We start from the raw sequence: 16,857 nt of genomic DNA, 5'->3' as shown, positions 1-16,857 counted from the left end.
AATGGATTATCGGGACAGTACGTTGTGACAGACAGCCTGACACATTGCATGTCATTTTAATATTACACTTATCCCATCCCCTGGATATTCCAGATTAATAAATAAAGGTTTTGGCAACTAATTACAAATCAGGTTAATTACAAATCCATAACATTAGCCAACTTTGAAACACGAAGCGCTGAGCATTGGGATCCAGACATCACGGACAACTGGCCTCAGTTCCCGCTCACATCTGGCAGTACTCTCTGTCTGAACCAGGGGCCATGGAGCGTTTTTGAAAGTGGGGAGACTGACTGATCACTGACCTTGGGGGTACCCGACGAAGGAGTGGAGCAACTGAGTGGGGAGAGGATGTGGGAGGTAGGGACATTTTCAAATTTGTTGTATTAAAATCATGTTTTAGTGCATTGTAGAAGTATTATTTCAATGTTTTTTGTTTGAAGTATTTTTACGAGGTAACTTTTTAAAGGGTAACTTTTTCCACACAAAGGGTGGTGGGTGCATGGAACAAGCTGCCAGAGGAGGTAGTTAAGGCAGGGACTATCCCAACATTTAAGAAACAGTTAGACTGATACATGGATAGGACAGGTTTGGGGGGGATATGGACCAAAAGCAGGTAGTGTAGCTGGGACATGTTGGCTGGTGTGGGCAAGTTGCGCCAAAGGGCCTGTTTTCACACTGTATCACTCTATGACTACATTATACCTCCACCATGCATGAATGCTTCACAATTAAGCATGGTCACGTTTTATTACCATATACTCAAGCTTAGAAACATAGAAAATAGGTGCAGGAATAGGCCATTTGGACCTTCGAGCCAGCACTGCCATTCAATTTGATCATGGCAGTTCATCTAAAATCAGTACCTCTTTCCTGTTTTTCCCCATATCCCTTGATTTCGCTCCAGGAGCTAAATGTAACTCTCTCTTGAAAACATGCAGTGAATTGGCCTCCACTGCCTTCTGTGGCAGAGAATTCCACAGATTCACAACTTACTGGGTGAAGAAAGTTTGTCCTCATCTCAGTCTTAAATGGCCTACCCCTTATACTTAAACTGTGACCCCTGGTTCTGAACTTACCCAACATCGGGAACATTTTTCTTGCAGTTAATGTAAGTGAAAATCTTGCAGGCAAGCAGGATGCTTTCTCCAACCACCCCCATTTAAGGCCACTATCTACCACCATTTCTACCCAGGGCTTGGTACTTAGTTCCAGCAGCCACTGGTTGTCCTCCAGGATGCACTGAGCCTCAGGCTGGTCTATGCCGGTCACCAGGGCGAATTCAGCACAGACACTCTCACGGCTGCGGCGCAACGCTTCCAACGACTCCGACGGCCTGGGACTCTTGCACTGAGGCTGCTCCATGGCTGGAGCTGCAACGAGCGACTCACCAGCCCGGCAAACACTTGCCAGCCCGGCTAACAACCACCAGCCCGGCAAACATTCGCCAGCCCCGGCTCCCCATTCGCATCTGCCCCCGCCGCTGCTTCTGCTTCCATCCCTCCCTCAGCCCCGGCTCTCCAACACCCACGCCCCATGCAGTTGATATGCGTTTTAAATTGTCGTTGATCACAGAATTTCTCACGACAGAGCGTAGAAATTTGTGATCAGCGTGTGAGTGTGAGAATTTGGCCAAATGCGTGATTCTCACGCTCAATGCTTGTGCGTTGGCAGCCCTGAGTTTGTACATTCTCCCTGACTGTGTGGGTTTTCTCTGGGCGCTCCGATTTTCTCCTGCATTCCAAAGACATGCAGGTTTGCAGGTTAATTGGCTTTGGTAAAATTGTAAAATTGTCCCTAGTGTGTAGGATAGTACTAGTGTACAGGGATCGTACGGACTCGATGGGCCAAAGGGCCTGTTTCTGCGCTGTATCTCAACATTAAACTAAATTAAACTATTACATCTTGACCGCCTATCCTGAAGAAATAAGTAGACCCTCAATTTATCACTTAATCTTGATAATAACATTCCACTTGCAACAAAATATTTGTGGAATATCCGTCTAGATTATGTCCGCAGTCTTGGAGGATGACTTTGAATCTCAGCCTTCAGATGTAGATAGGTGAAGTACCAGCTGAGTTAAACTGACATCGAGTTGCATGATCATGTCGCTTAGTGTCTTGAATGGGGACAGATTCAATGGAAGGCCCACCTACCTCCATGTTTTGTACATCTTCCATCAGTTTCACTTCCTCTGAGGAAGGTTCCGTCCATCCACCTTCCACCACAACGGGCTGTATCGGAGATTTTGTTGGAACCATGTTGGCAGGACACATGGATCCCACTCGTCTCCCTGTGATAAACATTGAACAAAGAAACAAAAAAACAGGTGCAGGAGTAAGCCCTTCGGCCCTTTGAGCCAGCACCGCCATATTATGATCATGCTGATCATCCAAAATCAGTACCCCATTCCTGCTTTCTTCCCATATCTCTTGATTCTGTTAGCCTTAAGAGCTCTATCTAACTTTCTCTTGAATACATCCAGTGAATTGGCCTCCACTGCCTTCTGTGGCAGAGAATTCCACAGATTCATAACTCTCTGGGTGTAAAAGTTTTTCCTCATCTCAGTCCTAAATGGCCTACCCTTTATTCTTAAACTGTGACCTCTGGTTCTGGACTCCCCCAACATTGGGAACATTTTTCCTTCATTTAGCCTGTCCAACCCCTTAAGAATTTTATATGCTTCTATAAGATCCCCTATCACCCTTCTAAATTCCAGTGGGGCAAGAGGAAGGCTGGTAAGTGATGGGTGGATTCACATGATGTATAGAGGGGGAGCAGTGGGAGACGGTCTCACAGGTGCACAGTAAAGAGCAAATTGACTGGTTGCATCATAGTCTGGTTCGGCAACTCGAATGTCCAGGAATGAAGATTGCAAAAAATAGTGACAAAAACTGCACAGTCCATCACGGGTACTGACGTCACCACCATTGAAAGGATGAAATAGGGTCGTTGCCTCAAAAAGAGACCTACACCAACCTGGTCAGGTTCTCATTTCACTCCTGCCTTCTGGAAGGTACAGGAGCCTGAAACTGTAATAATGTTCAGCTTCATCCCTACAGCCACCAGGCTATTAAACACTGCTACCGCCAAATAAGCTCTGAACCACATAGACTCGGGGACATATTTTTGCACTATTTTTGTCTATTTGATTGTCTCATTTTTTAATATATATTCTGAACCTTTTTTTGTTTATTGTGGATTTTACAGAGTACTATGTTTATATATCTGTTATGCTGCTGTAAGTAAGAATTTCATTGTTCCATTTTGTGACATATGACAATAAAACACTCTACACTGTCTTGACTAGAACTCCTTTCAGAGGAAGAGAACTTCTTCAAAGTGGCCATACTTTGAAGAGATTTTGTTAGCCCAGTGAGTTACTCACTGATAGCCCAGTGAGTAACATTGCTGAAGGATTGTGTAGGATGGAACTGCAGATGTTGGTTTAAACCAAAGATAGACACAAAAGGCTGGAGTAACTCAGTGGGTCAGGCAGCGTCTCTGGAGAAAACGAATAGGTGACGTTTCGAGTGAAGAAGGGTGTCGACCTAAAACATCACCTATTCCTTTTCTCCATAGATGCAGCCTGACCCACTGAGTTACTCCAGCCTTTTGTGTCTTGCTGAAAAAGTGTCAGGTATCAATAGCCGAACAAAGCAGAACCTCATGGTGGAGTGTCCTGTTCAGCTTCATTACCTTGAAGGTGACGCATTTTGTGCTTCATTTTATCAAGATCGGAGAGAACTTTTTCTTTCTGCAACCAATGCTTTTGCTGGAGCCGCAGCCTTTTGTTCAATTCTGAAATTTAAAGATAGTCAGGGTTACCATTTCACCACATGCACACTAGTGTATTTTACCAGTTGTTCACACACTGGAGGTGCTTAAAGATTAAGCCTTACTCTCCAAAGTAACTGCTGCTTTCTGTGTTAGCAGATCTCCCGAAGAGCTGGCTGTCATAATAGCAAGGTTGACGAGAATCTACTCTTCAGCCTCAAGGAGCAAACGTCTCAGTTTGTTAGGGCTATTATGAAAAGATGACGTGATAAACTTTGTATCTACTAATCAAGGTGTCTGGGAGAGTATAACAGTCTCACAGTATAATCTTCATGGTGGAAAATGAAAATAAAAGTGTGTAAGTTTACATGAGAGAATTATACAGTACAGGTCTAAAGCGAAGATAGACACAAAGTGCTGGAGTAACTCAGAGGGTCAGGCAGCAACTCTGGAGAAAAGGAAGAGGTGACGTTTCGGGTTGTAAACCTTCTTCAGATTGATAGATAGTGGTGGGGAGGGACTAACTCTACAGAACGTTTTTCCTTCCATTATTTATTATGTAAAAGAATATGTGTGTTATGATTGTGTTTATAATTTGTTTGGTTGTTTTGTTGTTTGTCTTTTGCACAAAAGTCCGCGAGCATTGCCACTTTAATTTCACTGCACATCTCGTATGTGTATGTGACAAATAAACTTGACTTGACTTGACTTGACTTGACTTGGGGGGTGAACACTGGAGGTGTGAAAAGGCCAGATCAAACCAGGTATTTTTTCATCTCCAGTCTGGTGCGCATTAAACGCTTATGGTGCGTGGTGATGTAGGCCGTGACGTGTGGTCGCGCGCGGCGCCCCAGGATTTTGGGATGTACAAAATCTTTGCGCACCATCTGCGTGACACGCAAATGACGCCCAAGTGGGACAGGCCCTTAAATGTTTACTACAACCCTGTGTGGATGTGGAGTATGTGAGAGAATGTGTGCGAGTGAGACAGAATGGGAAAAGCACGTGCGCGCAGTGTGTGTTTTAACCCGAGTGTAAACATCGGAGTCATGAGTGTGTGATGAGTGTGTAAATGTGGTTGATTATTTTAGTATAAGAATGAGAGAGATGGTGTGAGGATGTCTGAGAATATGAACTAGGAATAGCATAAAAGAGATAGTGAGAGCATTTGAGAGAGAGAGAGAGAGAGAGGGAGTGGATGGAGTGAGATGTGAGAAAGAGAATTTGAGAGTGTTTATTGAGCAGTGAATAGTTTGTTCCATTTCCAGGTAATTTGCTGACTACAGGAAAAGCTTCATGTTACAGATAGCCTCTGGCCCAAAGAGATTGTACTACATTATAATTATAAATTTACTGTAAACTAAAAAGTTAGCCAAGTGTAAAGATTTCATGTGGTTTTGCATCAAGAATTTAACTCGTATAGTTGAGCTCTCTTTGACCCTAATGCAGCAGCTAATGTAAACCTGTAAAATACCGTATAACCACATAAATGTGTGGACAGCACAATGGCGCAGCAGTAGAGTTGCTGCCTCATTGTGCCAGAGACCCGGGTTCGATCCTGACTACGGGTGCTGTCTTTACGGAGTTTGTACGCTCTCCCTGAGACCTGCTTGGGTTATCTCAGAGATCTTCAGTTTCCTCCCACACTCCAAAGACGTACAGGTTTGTAGGTTAATTGGCTTCCGTATGAATGTAAATTGTCCCTAGTGTGCGTTGGATAGAATTAGTGTGCGGGGATTGCTGTTTGGGGCGGACTCGGTGGGCCGAAGGGCCTGTTTCCACGCTGTATCTCTAAACTCTAAAATATAGTGGGAAGATTCCTCAGCAATAGAGTGTGCAGCTCTCTGAATGAGAGTGAGTAAGGACCAATTCCAGCTGCTGAATTTGGGTCTCCTCGTGAAACTATTGGAGAGTACAGGTTGTAATCTTATTGTCTATTATAAATTGACATTGTTATGTGGCTTGAAACTTCTTCAACGATCTGAGCATTCCAAAAAAACTGTCCATCCCCAATATCGTGTTCCCCCTGGATATGTCTGGCCACTTTGAATTGAATTGAACTGAAAGAAACAGCATAGAAACAGGCCCTTTAACTCAACGAGTCCATGCCAACCATTGATCACCTGATCATATTAGTTCTCTGTCATCCCACTGGCCTGGGTTAAATAACACATATACATTCATGGGCGGCACGGTGACATAGCGGTAGAGCTACTGCCTCACAGCGCCAGAGACCCGGGTTCAATCCTGACCATGGGTGCTGTCTGTACAGGGTTTGTACGTTCTCCCCGTGACCTGCGTGGGTTTTCCCTGAGATCTTCGGTTTCCTCCCACACACCAAAGACTTGTAGGTTTGTAGGCTAATTGGCTTGGTTTAAATGTAAATTGTGTAGGATCGTGTAAGCGTGCGGGGATCGCTGGTCAGTGCGGACTCGGTGAGCCGAAGGGCCTGTTTTCGCGGTCTATCTCTAAACTAAACTAAACTAAAATGATGGAATGTTTAAAATTCACTGAGCTCAGCAATGACTATTTCTGTCACACCTTAAATTACACAGGCTCGCAGGGCCCTCTGAAGGTGTTGGGTGGTATTTCTGGTGAACTGCAATAAATGGATGGAAAAGCATTGACTTGATATTATGATGCTGACTTGGAAAGATATGCAAAAATACATAGCATAAAGAGCATGGCTAGATACATTCAATTAGTTTGAAAGCTTACTACTCCTTATCATAATGGATTGTTTCCACCTGTCCATTCCCCAATCTCTTTGTCCCATCACTCACACACGTGACTTCATCGGTACAAGTCCCAAACTCTGGATATTATCTCTCTTCTTTTATGACTTTACCTACATTTTGTGCTGTGAAAATAATTATATTAATTTGTGTGTGAGTGTTGTGTAGAGATTTGCAATGGAACTCAAGAATGTGTGATCCAAGATGCAATCCCCTTATGTCGATTCTTGCAAAAATTGCATCTTTTCGGCTGGTTCCCAAGGTAAGAGTTTTGATTATCATAGGTGTAAGCCAAAACTGGCACAGAAAGTTTTAATAAAATACACAAAGTGCTGAAGTATAACTCAGCAGGTCAGGCAGCTTCTCTAGAAAACATGAATAGGTGATGTTTTGTGTCGGGACTCCTCTTCAGACTGATTGTAGTGAGGAGGGGGCGAAAACTGGAAGAGAAGTGCAGGAGGTAGCACCGATGCAGTCATCAATGTAATGGAGATAGAGTTTGGGGATAGGGCCTATGTACGCCTGGAACAACGTACCCTACAAAGAGGCAGGCAGAGCTGGGGCCCATGCAGATGCCCATAGCTACACCTTGGACTTGGAGGAAGTGGGAGGAGTCAAATGAGAAGTTGTTGAGGGTGAGGACCAGTAGGGTGTTAGTTGAAATTGGATGATTCTGCAGTTGAGGAAGAAATGGAGGGCTTTAAGGCCTTCCTGGTGGGGGCTCGTAAGGTGGAAGTCATTAAAGAGATGAAGGGCATGTGAGGTATCTTGGGCATAGTTTGGGAAATATTGGACCAGAGGGGATAGGATGGAGTCAAGGTACGTGGAAATCATTTCTGTGGGACAGGAGCAGGCAGAAACCATGGCTCTGACAGGGCAGTTGTGTTTGTGGATTTTGGGGTGAAGGTAAAAACGGGCTGTGCGGGGCAGGGAAATGATAAGGTTGGAGGCAGACAGCCAGAAGTGATGAAATCAGTAATGGTGTTTGAGATTAAGGCCTGGTGCTCATCTGTGGGATCATGGTCCAAGGATAAGTAGGAGGTGTTTGAGATTTGTCGCTTAGCCTCAGCCTGGTAAGGTCACCATGCCAGACTACCACGGCACCTCCCTTGTCGGCTGGTTTGATTATAATTTCAGGGTTGCTGCAGAGTGAGCGGAGGGTTATACGTTCAGAGGGGGTGAAGCTGGAGTAGGTAAGGGGAGTGGAAACGTTGAGACGGTTGATGTCATGCCGGTAGTTAGAAATAAAGAGGTCTAGAGAGGGTAGAAGGCCATTCTGGGGAGTCCAAGAGGAGGGGGGCTGGTGGAAACTGGAGAAGGGGTCATCACTAGGTGGTGAGGAATTCTTCCCATAGAACAAGGCATGGAGGCATTGGCGACGGAAGAAAAGATTAGAAGCTATGGAATGACCAATAGTCTTCGTACCTCTCCTCACCTGGTGGACTAACTCGTGTTAAATTTCACTTGGAGATTAAATATGGTGGGAGAAGTCATAACCTGCCTTATGGGCATGAGCTTTCTGGTCTCAGAAGAGTTGGCAGGGTTATCATGGAGTTACAAATGTTATTGGGGGGGGATAGAATTCTCCTCGATGTTTGTTGCCCAATTCTCTGTGCAGTCCCAGCATTTTCTGTTGTGTTGTGAAACTAACGAGACACAGGGGACTGCTGACGCTGGAATCTGAGGCAATAAACTATCAGACTGCAGATGCTGGAAACTGGAGAAACAAGCAATCAAATGCAGTCACTCTCATCAAACACAGGTTCACTGTCGCTTCTAGGATCAAGGGCATGAGCACATTCTGGCGCTGCCCATAATGAACCCTAATCAGGGTTGTCTTAACAGCATTGTAGGCCCCCGGGCAAAGCAGCGCACTGGGGCCCCCACACTTCCAGTTTCTTTATGCCGAATCAAATATGCCGTCATGCACTTGCGATGTTCTTCCCCGTTTTCATGTTCTACACATTCATAGACTAGCATGGGGCCCCTATGCTCGTGGGACCCCGGGCAACTGCCCAGCATGTCCCTGCATTAAGACGGCCCTGACCCTAATGCACTTCCGGAGCAATGGTGAGGGAGTGTTGCACTCTCTAAAAAGGGGTACACTACATTAGATGAGAACAATACTGACTGTTACGATTATGATACAAAAGGATACATTCAACACCCTGCGGAGCCCAGCGGTCCCGGAACTCCCTCAGGGTGCCCACATACAGGGCATATTCCCTTTCTAATCCCACCCGGGCACGGACGTAACCCCGGAAGAGTGTTGCACTCTCAGGGGTGACATTAGATGAGAAGACTGACTGTTTAATGGAAAAAACGAGCAGCCAAACTCTCCAATGTCAGGGTCTCTCATCAATCACGACGTAAGCTGGTATTGTGCCGCATGTATTTTCCAGCGACATAGAAGGAGGCCATTTGGCCCATTGAGGTTATGCTGGCTTTCGAAGTAATCTACAAGCGCACAAGAAAATAGGAAGCAGGTGCGGGCCATGCCTGCAAGGCTTCGATCAGAAACATTAACAGTCCCTTCCCCCCACAGACGCTGCTTGACCCATTGAGTTCCTTCAGCAAATTGTTTGTTGGAGTTTTTTCTAGATATGCTACACCTATTTTAGAAACTAGGAACATCAATTTTAAGCACTTACCACTAAGAGGTACAAAGGGCTCTCCACAAGACACCCAGACCTCAGGAGGGTTTCTGATGGTTGGGTTTATTTTAAAGTCTTCACGGATGTCCAAGTCATCACTTTCAGGAGTCAATAATTTTGCCCCGTCTAGTAGTGAGGAAAAGGAGGGGAGGAATTATCTGCTCAACATTCGCCGGAAGTATACAAGAAAAGTTACTCCACGCAGTTTCTGACCTAGAACCATTCCAAGAGCCCTCAGGATGGTGCTGTAACTGCAAACAATCAAGCATTGCCCTGCCAGGTTTCCGAACAGTCCTTCCATTAACTAGGCTACTGTTTGATTAACCTCCTGCCTCATTGAGGACATTGGACTTTGTCCAAAGAACTGATGCGCTACAATGCATTACAATGCTGAGAACTATATTCTGCATTATGTATGTGTTACCCTCTGCTCTATCTATTATACTTGAGTTTGACATATATTATGGCACATTTGATCTGTTTGTATAGTGAGCAAAGCAACGCTTTGAATATAAAACTGCACATTAAGGACATCCCATTATTAGACCTCCACCACCCTCAGTACAGAGAATTTCAGAGAGAAACTACTCTCTGAGAGAAGATGTGTCAATGTTTTAAATGCTGAGACTTTTATAGAACATTGAACATTGATCAGTACAGCACAGGAACAGTCACTTCACTCCATGATGTCTGTGCCGTCTATGATGCTAACTTAAATTAATCCCCTCTGCCCATGCATGGTCTATATGCCTCCATTCACTGCCTCTTCATGTGCCTAAATGCCTCTTAAACATTGCTGTTGTATTTGCTTCCACCACTTCCCTTGCCAGTGTGTTCCGGGCACCTACCACTCTCTGTGCATCTGCTTGGCCCACATATCTCTTTTAAGCTTTCCCCTTTGATCACAGAAACAGGAATAGCACGCAAGTTTCACATCGATAGAGCCAGAACTCGAGATCAAACCTGGGTCACTGTAGCTTTGAAAAATCAGCACTAGTTATTCTACTGCCCTAGTTCTACCACATCCCAAGGCAAGTTCCTAGGTGTAGCCCAGAGGCAATGGATTGGACCATAAAATGCCATTGCCCAAGACATTAGAGGCAATAAATTGTATGGTAAATCATACTGATAACATTTCTTTGGTCTCTCCCTGTTGGTCATTCCCTTTGGCTTCCTACCTTTGTTTTCTTTAGCTTGTCTCCATTCCAGCTCTTTTTCCTGTGATGTGTCATTGATTCCCCTTGTCACCAGTTCAGCAATAGACAAGACCAGGTTTCCATCAGCGGTGTACAGTCTGCGAGCAGGCCTGGTTAGCTTTAGTCTTTCAGTACACAGGGCAAGCAACTAGATCAAGGCAAGTAGGGGGTTAGCACAAATATACGCACTGAGAAAGAAACTATTACTGTCAATGATGTTTGCGCAGCATTCTTCTCTCTAATACTTAAGAGAGTGATTAACCACTTTAATTTCAATAGTTTAATACTGTTAAATCATCTGAAGAAGGGTCTCAACCCAAGACATCACCTATCCATGTTCTCCAGAGATGCTGCCTAATGCATTGTTGTGTCCTTTAGTTTAATACTGTTGTTGGAACAATGGGAAAAGAGGAAGCAACATTAATCCCAGAAATCAATTTTGGCTATATGACAATGTCTCATTAAGTGAAATATTACTTTATCACATCGCTGCCCTTAGAATCGGTGATGTTAAAAAATTAATTCTAGTCTTTCCGATTCAGATTCAGATTCAATTTCAGATTCAATTTTAATTGTCATTGTCAGTGTACAGTACAGAGACAACGAAATGCATTAAGTATCCATTGATAGAATAGCAGAGTATGGTTTCGATCCATCGACCTCTGGGTTATGGGCCCAGCACGCTTCCGCTGCGCCACTCTGCTCTGACATCGCTGCTTTCTGCTCTGACATCCCAGCTGCATGTGGATGTGAAGAGGGTATTTCCACTAGTGGGAGAGTATAGGACCAGAGGGTAAGGCCTCAGAATAAACCGCCATTGCAATCCAACTCATTCCTCCCCCACCCCCACCACAATCAACCTCAGCTACTTCAGCTCCACAGCCATCCATCTTCCCCATCCACCCCTCCCCATCTTGATCCACCCTCGAACTGTCCCACCCGCCAACTCTCACAATAATCAATTTCTCATCCATCCCTCCCCATCCACACACATTCTCCCATACAATTTTATAAGCTACTAATAACAATAATAACATGCTTTGTGATATTCATTAATGACCTGATACAGCATATATTCTATTTGTTTAATAATAGAGTGAGAGTGATTATTAAATGAAACGGATGTATGTGGATGATACAATGTGGCCAGCTATTGAGAACGGACATTTCTGACAAATGGAGAAACAGAACTAGAGTACTGGGTGATTGCTGGTTGGCACGGACTTGGTGGGCCGAAGGGCCTGTTTTCACGCTGTATCTCTAAACTAAAAATTAAACTAATTAGGCAATTTCCTCTTTCCCCCATTATGAGAATTCACACCAGTAAATGTTTCTGGTGTAGGTTGCACTGATGTCTTCTGGGGGCAGCACGGTGGCGCAGCGGTAGAGTCGCTGCCTTACAACGCCTGCAGCACCAGAGACCCAGGTTCGATCCTGGCTACGGGTGCTGTCTGTACGGAGTTTGTACGTTCTCCCCGTGAGCTGCATGGGATTTCTCCGAGAACTTCGGTTTCCTCCCACATTCCAAAGCCGTACAGGTTTGTAGGTTAATCGGCTTGGTGTAAATGTAAAAATGGACCCCAGTGTAGGACAGTGTTCATTGCGCAGGGATCACTGGTCAGTACAGACTCAGTTGGCCAAAGGACCTGTTTCTGCGCTGTATCTCTACAAACTATAAAGTAAAATGATTCATCAGAACTGAAACTAATTGGCCAGTCCTTAACTTTCACAGGCCAATGAGTGACTTCTGTCTTATTTGAGAATATGTTTACTTATCCTGGCTTTATTACCAAGGAAAACGTTGTTCCAATAATCAATTCACCGTTCTTATTTTCAGCACCGTTTCGATAGGCCAGGATTCGTACTGCTGCCTGGGTCTTGGCAGCTGAGATATCCCGTGCGATGGTTTGCACTGCTGTCTCCATCCGCAAGGAATTTACTTTTGCTTCCAAGTGACCCAAAGTATTTATGGCTTCAGAAGTGGAAAGGTCAACCTGTGAACAAGAGAATTTACAGCTTTGCAGATTTTACATGGGATATTTCAAAGAAAAGATAGCTTGGTGCCAACACTTGTCCCAAATACAGAGGACGTCTGCGCTCTTCATCTGATATCTTACACATTCTAAATTTACACTCAATTGGCTGATGCAGTAGAGTTATGGGGTTGTCCCACTGTACGAGCTAATTCAAGAGTTCTCCCGAGTTTTCCCTGATTCGAACTCGGAGAATTACGGAAATAGCCGTTCGTAGGCACTCGGGGTTCCCGAGCTTACCGCGTTTCCCGAGTACCTGCCGTTAGCGTTACGAGCCGCTAAGAGACGTTCCGAGCTCCGACGTACCCGCTACGTACATTCTACATGCTTACCACGAGTTTGATTTTTTTTTTAAACTCGGGAGAGCTCTTGAATTAGCTCATACAGTGGGACAGCCCCTTTAGGGCCCACTATTAAATAGTAACTCAGGCTGATTAGTACGGCTGTCAGAGGTTATGGAAGAAGGTAGGACAATGGGGTTAGGAGGGCGAGATAGATCAGCCATGATTGAACGACGGAGTAGGCTTAACGGGACCGAATGGCCTAATTCTGCTCCGATCACTTATGAATTTATTAAAGCAGAGCATTACCTGTGGAACTCTGAGGCACTTGAAAGGTCCTGTTTCTTCTACATGGCTCTCTTTGCAGCCTGTGGCACAGATGAATGAGGCACCTAGTTGCAGCTTTGTCATAACATTCTTTCCCCTCAATGTCCTGGCACAGGCCAAACAAACCATTGTTCTCCGCTTTGTTTTGGGGTGAGTGAAGGAATAACCCTAATGACAGAGTAAAACAAGGAATTTATTGCTGCCCAACACAGACAAGTGGGAATATCAGCACGTGTTGTGCATGGGTGCAATGTTACAATTAGAGCACCGTGCAGATTTCTGTTATCCACCAACACCACCAAGCAACAGAGGTGCAGGAATATTAGGAAGGGCTGAGCTGTCTGGTGACTTTTTCTCAGAAAAGGTAAGTCTATGCTTCAATGTAAGGAAGATATTTCCACTTGCAGCAAAGTTTAAAATGAGAAACCATAAATATACCATAGGCACTATATATATACCACAGGAACCAAATCCTGAAATTCAACGAAAATTAATTATCCATAAGGTCTTCTTCTTCTTCTTCTTGCATACGGCGTGTACAGCCTAAAGTTGAAGGACAACTCGTTCCATTTGATCTTATTTGATTGTGCATTCATTGAAACAAGGCGGACCATGTGAAGGTTGCAATCTCCCACCCCATCCATAAGGTGATTAGAATGCAAAGCTTACAAACAGAGACTCATACAACATGGAAGCAAGCCCTTTGATACATCTCGTCCATGCCGACTAAGATACCGTATCTAAGCAAGTTCCATTTGCCTGCATTCGAGCCATAACCCTCTAAACATTTCTTTACTATGTACCTGTCCAAATGTCATTTAAATATTGTTACTGTACTGCCTCATCTACCTTCTTTGGCAGCTCGTTCCATATATTCATCACCCGCTGAGTGATAAAGTTGCCCCTATTAAATCTTTCCGCTCTCACCTTAAACCAATGTCCTCTAGTTCTGGATTCCCTTGCCCTGGCAAAAAGACTCCATGCATTCACCTTATCTATTTACCCTCTTGATTTTATAGATCTCTGTAAGATCACCCCTCAGCCTCCAACATGGAACAGATTCAAAGAATAAAACAAGCTGAAGCTGCCAGAAGAAGTGGAAGAGGCAGGAACAGTTATGACATTCAGAAGACATTTGGATGGGTACATGGATAGGACAGGTTAATATTGGTCAAACGCAGACAAATGGGATTAGTTGAGTTCAGCAACTTGGTCAGCTTGAACATGATGGGCTGAAAGGCATTTACCCATGCTATATAATTGTAGCAGCTGCACATAATCAGTCACCTCAGCAGCCCCTCACCCTCAGAATATGGGGAACAAACTGAAGCTGATGATTCGGTGATTCAATTCAATGATAATTATTGTCACATGTACCTAAGATAGAGTGAAATTCTTTGTCTTGGCATACAATCCGGCAAAATCATACAGCAGACTTCACCAAGGTAGTACACAAAGAGTCGCCATCTTTCTAGCGCCGACAAAGTTTCGAAAGTGTTTAGTACAGTCTTTGAATCACTTCCCTCTGGAAGGCGACTCCGGACTGTCAAAGCTGCCACAGCCAGACATAAAAACAGTTTTTATCCATGAGTAGTTGCTCCACTCAACAGCCAAAAATCTATTGCCTCCCTTTGATCTGGTATTTTGTTGGTTCACATGCTTGATCAATGGTGTTTTATCATGAATGTTTTATTATTATTAATGTTTAGTGTTTTCTGAGTCATTCATAACTGTCACTGTATGTCATGTTGTTACTTGTGTGCGGAGCACCAAGGCAAATTCCTTGTATGTGAATACTTGGCCAGTAAACTTACTTACTTACCTTCTTGCAGCGGCGGGCCAGTCTCACTGCCGCATGTGGCTCCAGGTAGCTCGCTGGGTCCTTCTTTGTTCTCAGTGCCCCCCCCTGCCGGGTCCCACTTTATTTTCAGTGCCCCCCCCCCCCCACTGGGTCCCACTTTGCTCACATGTGACCCTCCCACCGGGACCCTCTTCATTCCCGGCCACCCCCAGGTTGGGTCTCTCTTTGCTCTTGACGGGCCACCCACCAGGTCCCTTCGGTCTCGGCAGCTTGTCCGCCGTGTTCCTCTTTGTTGTCGGCGGCCCCCCCCACTGGGTCCTTCTTCACTCTCCGCGGCCCGTCTGCCGAGTCGTTCGCCTCCACTCCACATCCCCGAAGCCTTCTGCCGCCGTCACGGCGCATTCCACGAACCTTCTTCAGTCTTCCAGAATTCCAAGGAATAAAATATTTTTAAACCGGATTGAAGAATCGGTTCAAATTTAATCGCCGACAGACTGGTGTATTAGCTCCAGATATTCATGCAATTTTTAATTTATTGTTGTATTTCATATGTAATTTTTGCGCCTCATGTGAGCTGTTATGGTGTCTGTTTATGATGTCTTGTTTATTCTTCTGTACAGCACTTTGGTCAACATTGGCTGATTTAAAGTGCTTAACAAATAAAGTTGGATTGGATTGGATTGGATGCAACTGGAAATTCAGGTCAACCAAAAGATTCAAAACAATTTGACAAAACGATAATGGAGAGATGCTACTGAATTACTTACAGGTTGCTCTGCTTCCTGCCTTCCACAGATAGAGAAGGTGCACACACCGGCCTGGTTTGCTGCGGTAACTTCATTGTCCAATACAGAGGTAGAAAACACACTTAGTACTCTCCTCTCTGGTACCCAGAGCCATCTCTGATTGGCCACACCGTGGCTGTATCCCTTGAATTTCTGTGGCGAGATATTACATCGCAGTAATGTCATTTCAGGTAAAGAGAAATATTTGTAGGTTCTGTCACAAAATCGAATATTTTGAGATATAATGGATTTTCTTTCTAATGGTTCACAGTGGCACTTTTGTTGGTGAGTCACAAGATCTCAGGTTTAAGTCCCATTCCAGAGTCTCCAACATATAAGAGATATTTCAATACAGTACTGTTTCATTGCCAGCCTGTGATTTACCTTACATTATGCATGTAAATGTTTCAATATAATTATACAGATCCACCATCGATTTACCGTCAACTAGTGGTCCGGAGCCCCCTAAGCCCAGCAAAATTACGAGAGCACAGTTGAAATTCTCCCAGAAAATGTGGTGCCTAGGCCGGGTGTGGTGGCCGATCTCCACTTCATCGGCTGCCGATCGGACGGGACGAATTTGCTCCCTGTGACCGGGGCTCTGGAACTCCGGCCCAGCCGCAGCCGGCAGATCCGTTCCCATAGCCGACTTCCATGGTCTGACTTCGCGGGCACTCCAAGGCCGTGCCCTCTGTTGATCCAGCAAAAGGGATAATAACGGCAAGTCTCCGGCACAAAGGGTGCCAGATAATCGCTGGTGGGCCCATATACAGCTTGAATAATAATTAAGAAAATGGAAACTTTGCTCACCTGAAGAATAACTGAACATCCCTGGAGTTCCATCACACTCCTGCTGTTACCTGGTTTAATTTGGGGCATTGAGATTGCGAGCACAAGGTCAGGTTTGGCCAGTAAATGGAACGTCCTGCTGATTGATAATGCACAATGGTTCAACATAATCTGTAGTGAAACCACAGCTTTCACTTGACACACACTTAGAATGGTTGAATGAATCAGACCTTGATATTGGAATCAAATACAAGAATATAAGAAGGAATAGAACAGGAACAGGAAGTGGACTGAACTTTATTGCCTTCTCTCACCGTGGGAAACGTTGATTCCACTGTGGGGAATGTTTTATGTTAAATTCTATAGTGTTGTGTTTATCTTAATTGTGTGCTGCATGATAACTCAAATTTCACTGCACCAAATTGTGTATGTGACAATAAATGTCCTTTTACTTTGTCCTTGTCTTCTCAAGGAAGAC

The 16,857-nt window shown here is 44.6% G+C and overlaps 1 protein-coding gene across 2 annotated transcripts in view; it reads right to left on the bottom strand.

Annotated features, from left to right (window-relative positions):
* The window catches only part of LOC129705626 (doublecortin domain-containing protein 1-like), a 296,861-nt gene that overhangs the window by 28,963 nt on the left and 251,041 nt on the right, over positions 1 to 16,857 (bottom strand). For both annotated transcript variants that reach the window (XM_055649265.1, XM_055649266.1), the window contains 8 exons: positions 16,401 to 16,515; positions 15,573 to 15,743; positions 12,987 to 13,172; positions 12,154 to 12,357; positions 10,346 to 10,511; positions 9,165 to 9,293; positions 3,701 to 3,802; positions 2,158 to 2,294 (listed from right to left, as the gene is read on the bottom strand). In XM_055649265.1, the coding sequence (XP_055505240.1) occupies positions 2,158 to 2,294; positions 3,701 to 3,802; positions 9,165 to 9,293; positions 10,346 to 10,511; positions 12,154 to 12,357; positions 12,987 to 13,172; positions 15,573 to 15,743; positions 16,401 to 16,515 (1,210 nt within the window). The remainder of the gene's footprint in view (positions 1 to 2,157; positions 2,295 to 3,700; positions 3,803 to 9,164; positions 9,294 to 10,345; positions 10,512 to 12,153; positions 12,358 to 12,986; positions 13,173 to 15,572; positions 15,744 to 16,400; positions 16,516 to 16,857) is intronic.

Source organism: Leucoraja erinacea, chromosome 18, assembly GCF_028641065.1.
Source record: "Leucoraja erinacea ecotype New England chromosome 18, Leri_hhj_1, whole genome shotgun sequence".
Classification (NCBI taxonomy): Eukaryota; Metazoa; Chordata; class Chondrichthyes; order Rajiformes; family Rajidae; genus Leucoraja; species Leucoraja erinaceus.
Note: the sequence above shows the minus strand (reverse complement) of the source record. Positions and strands in the feature narration are given on the sequence as shown.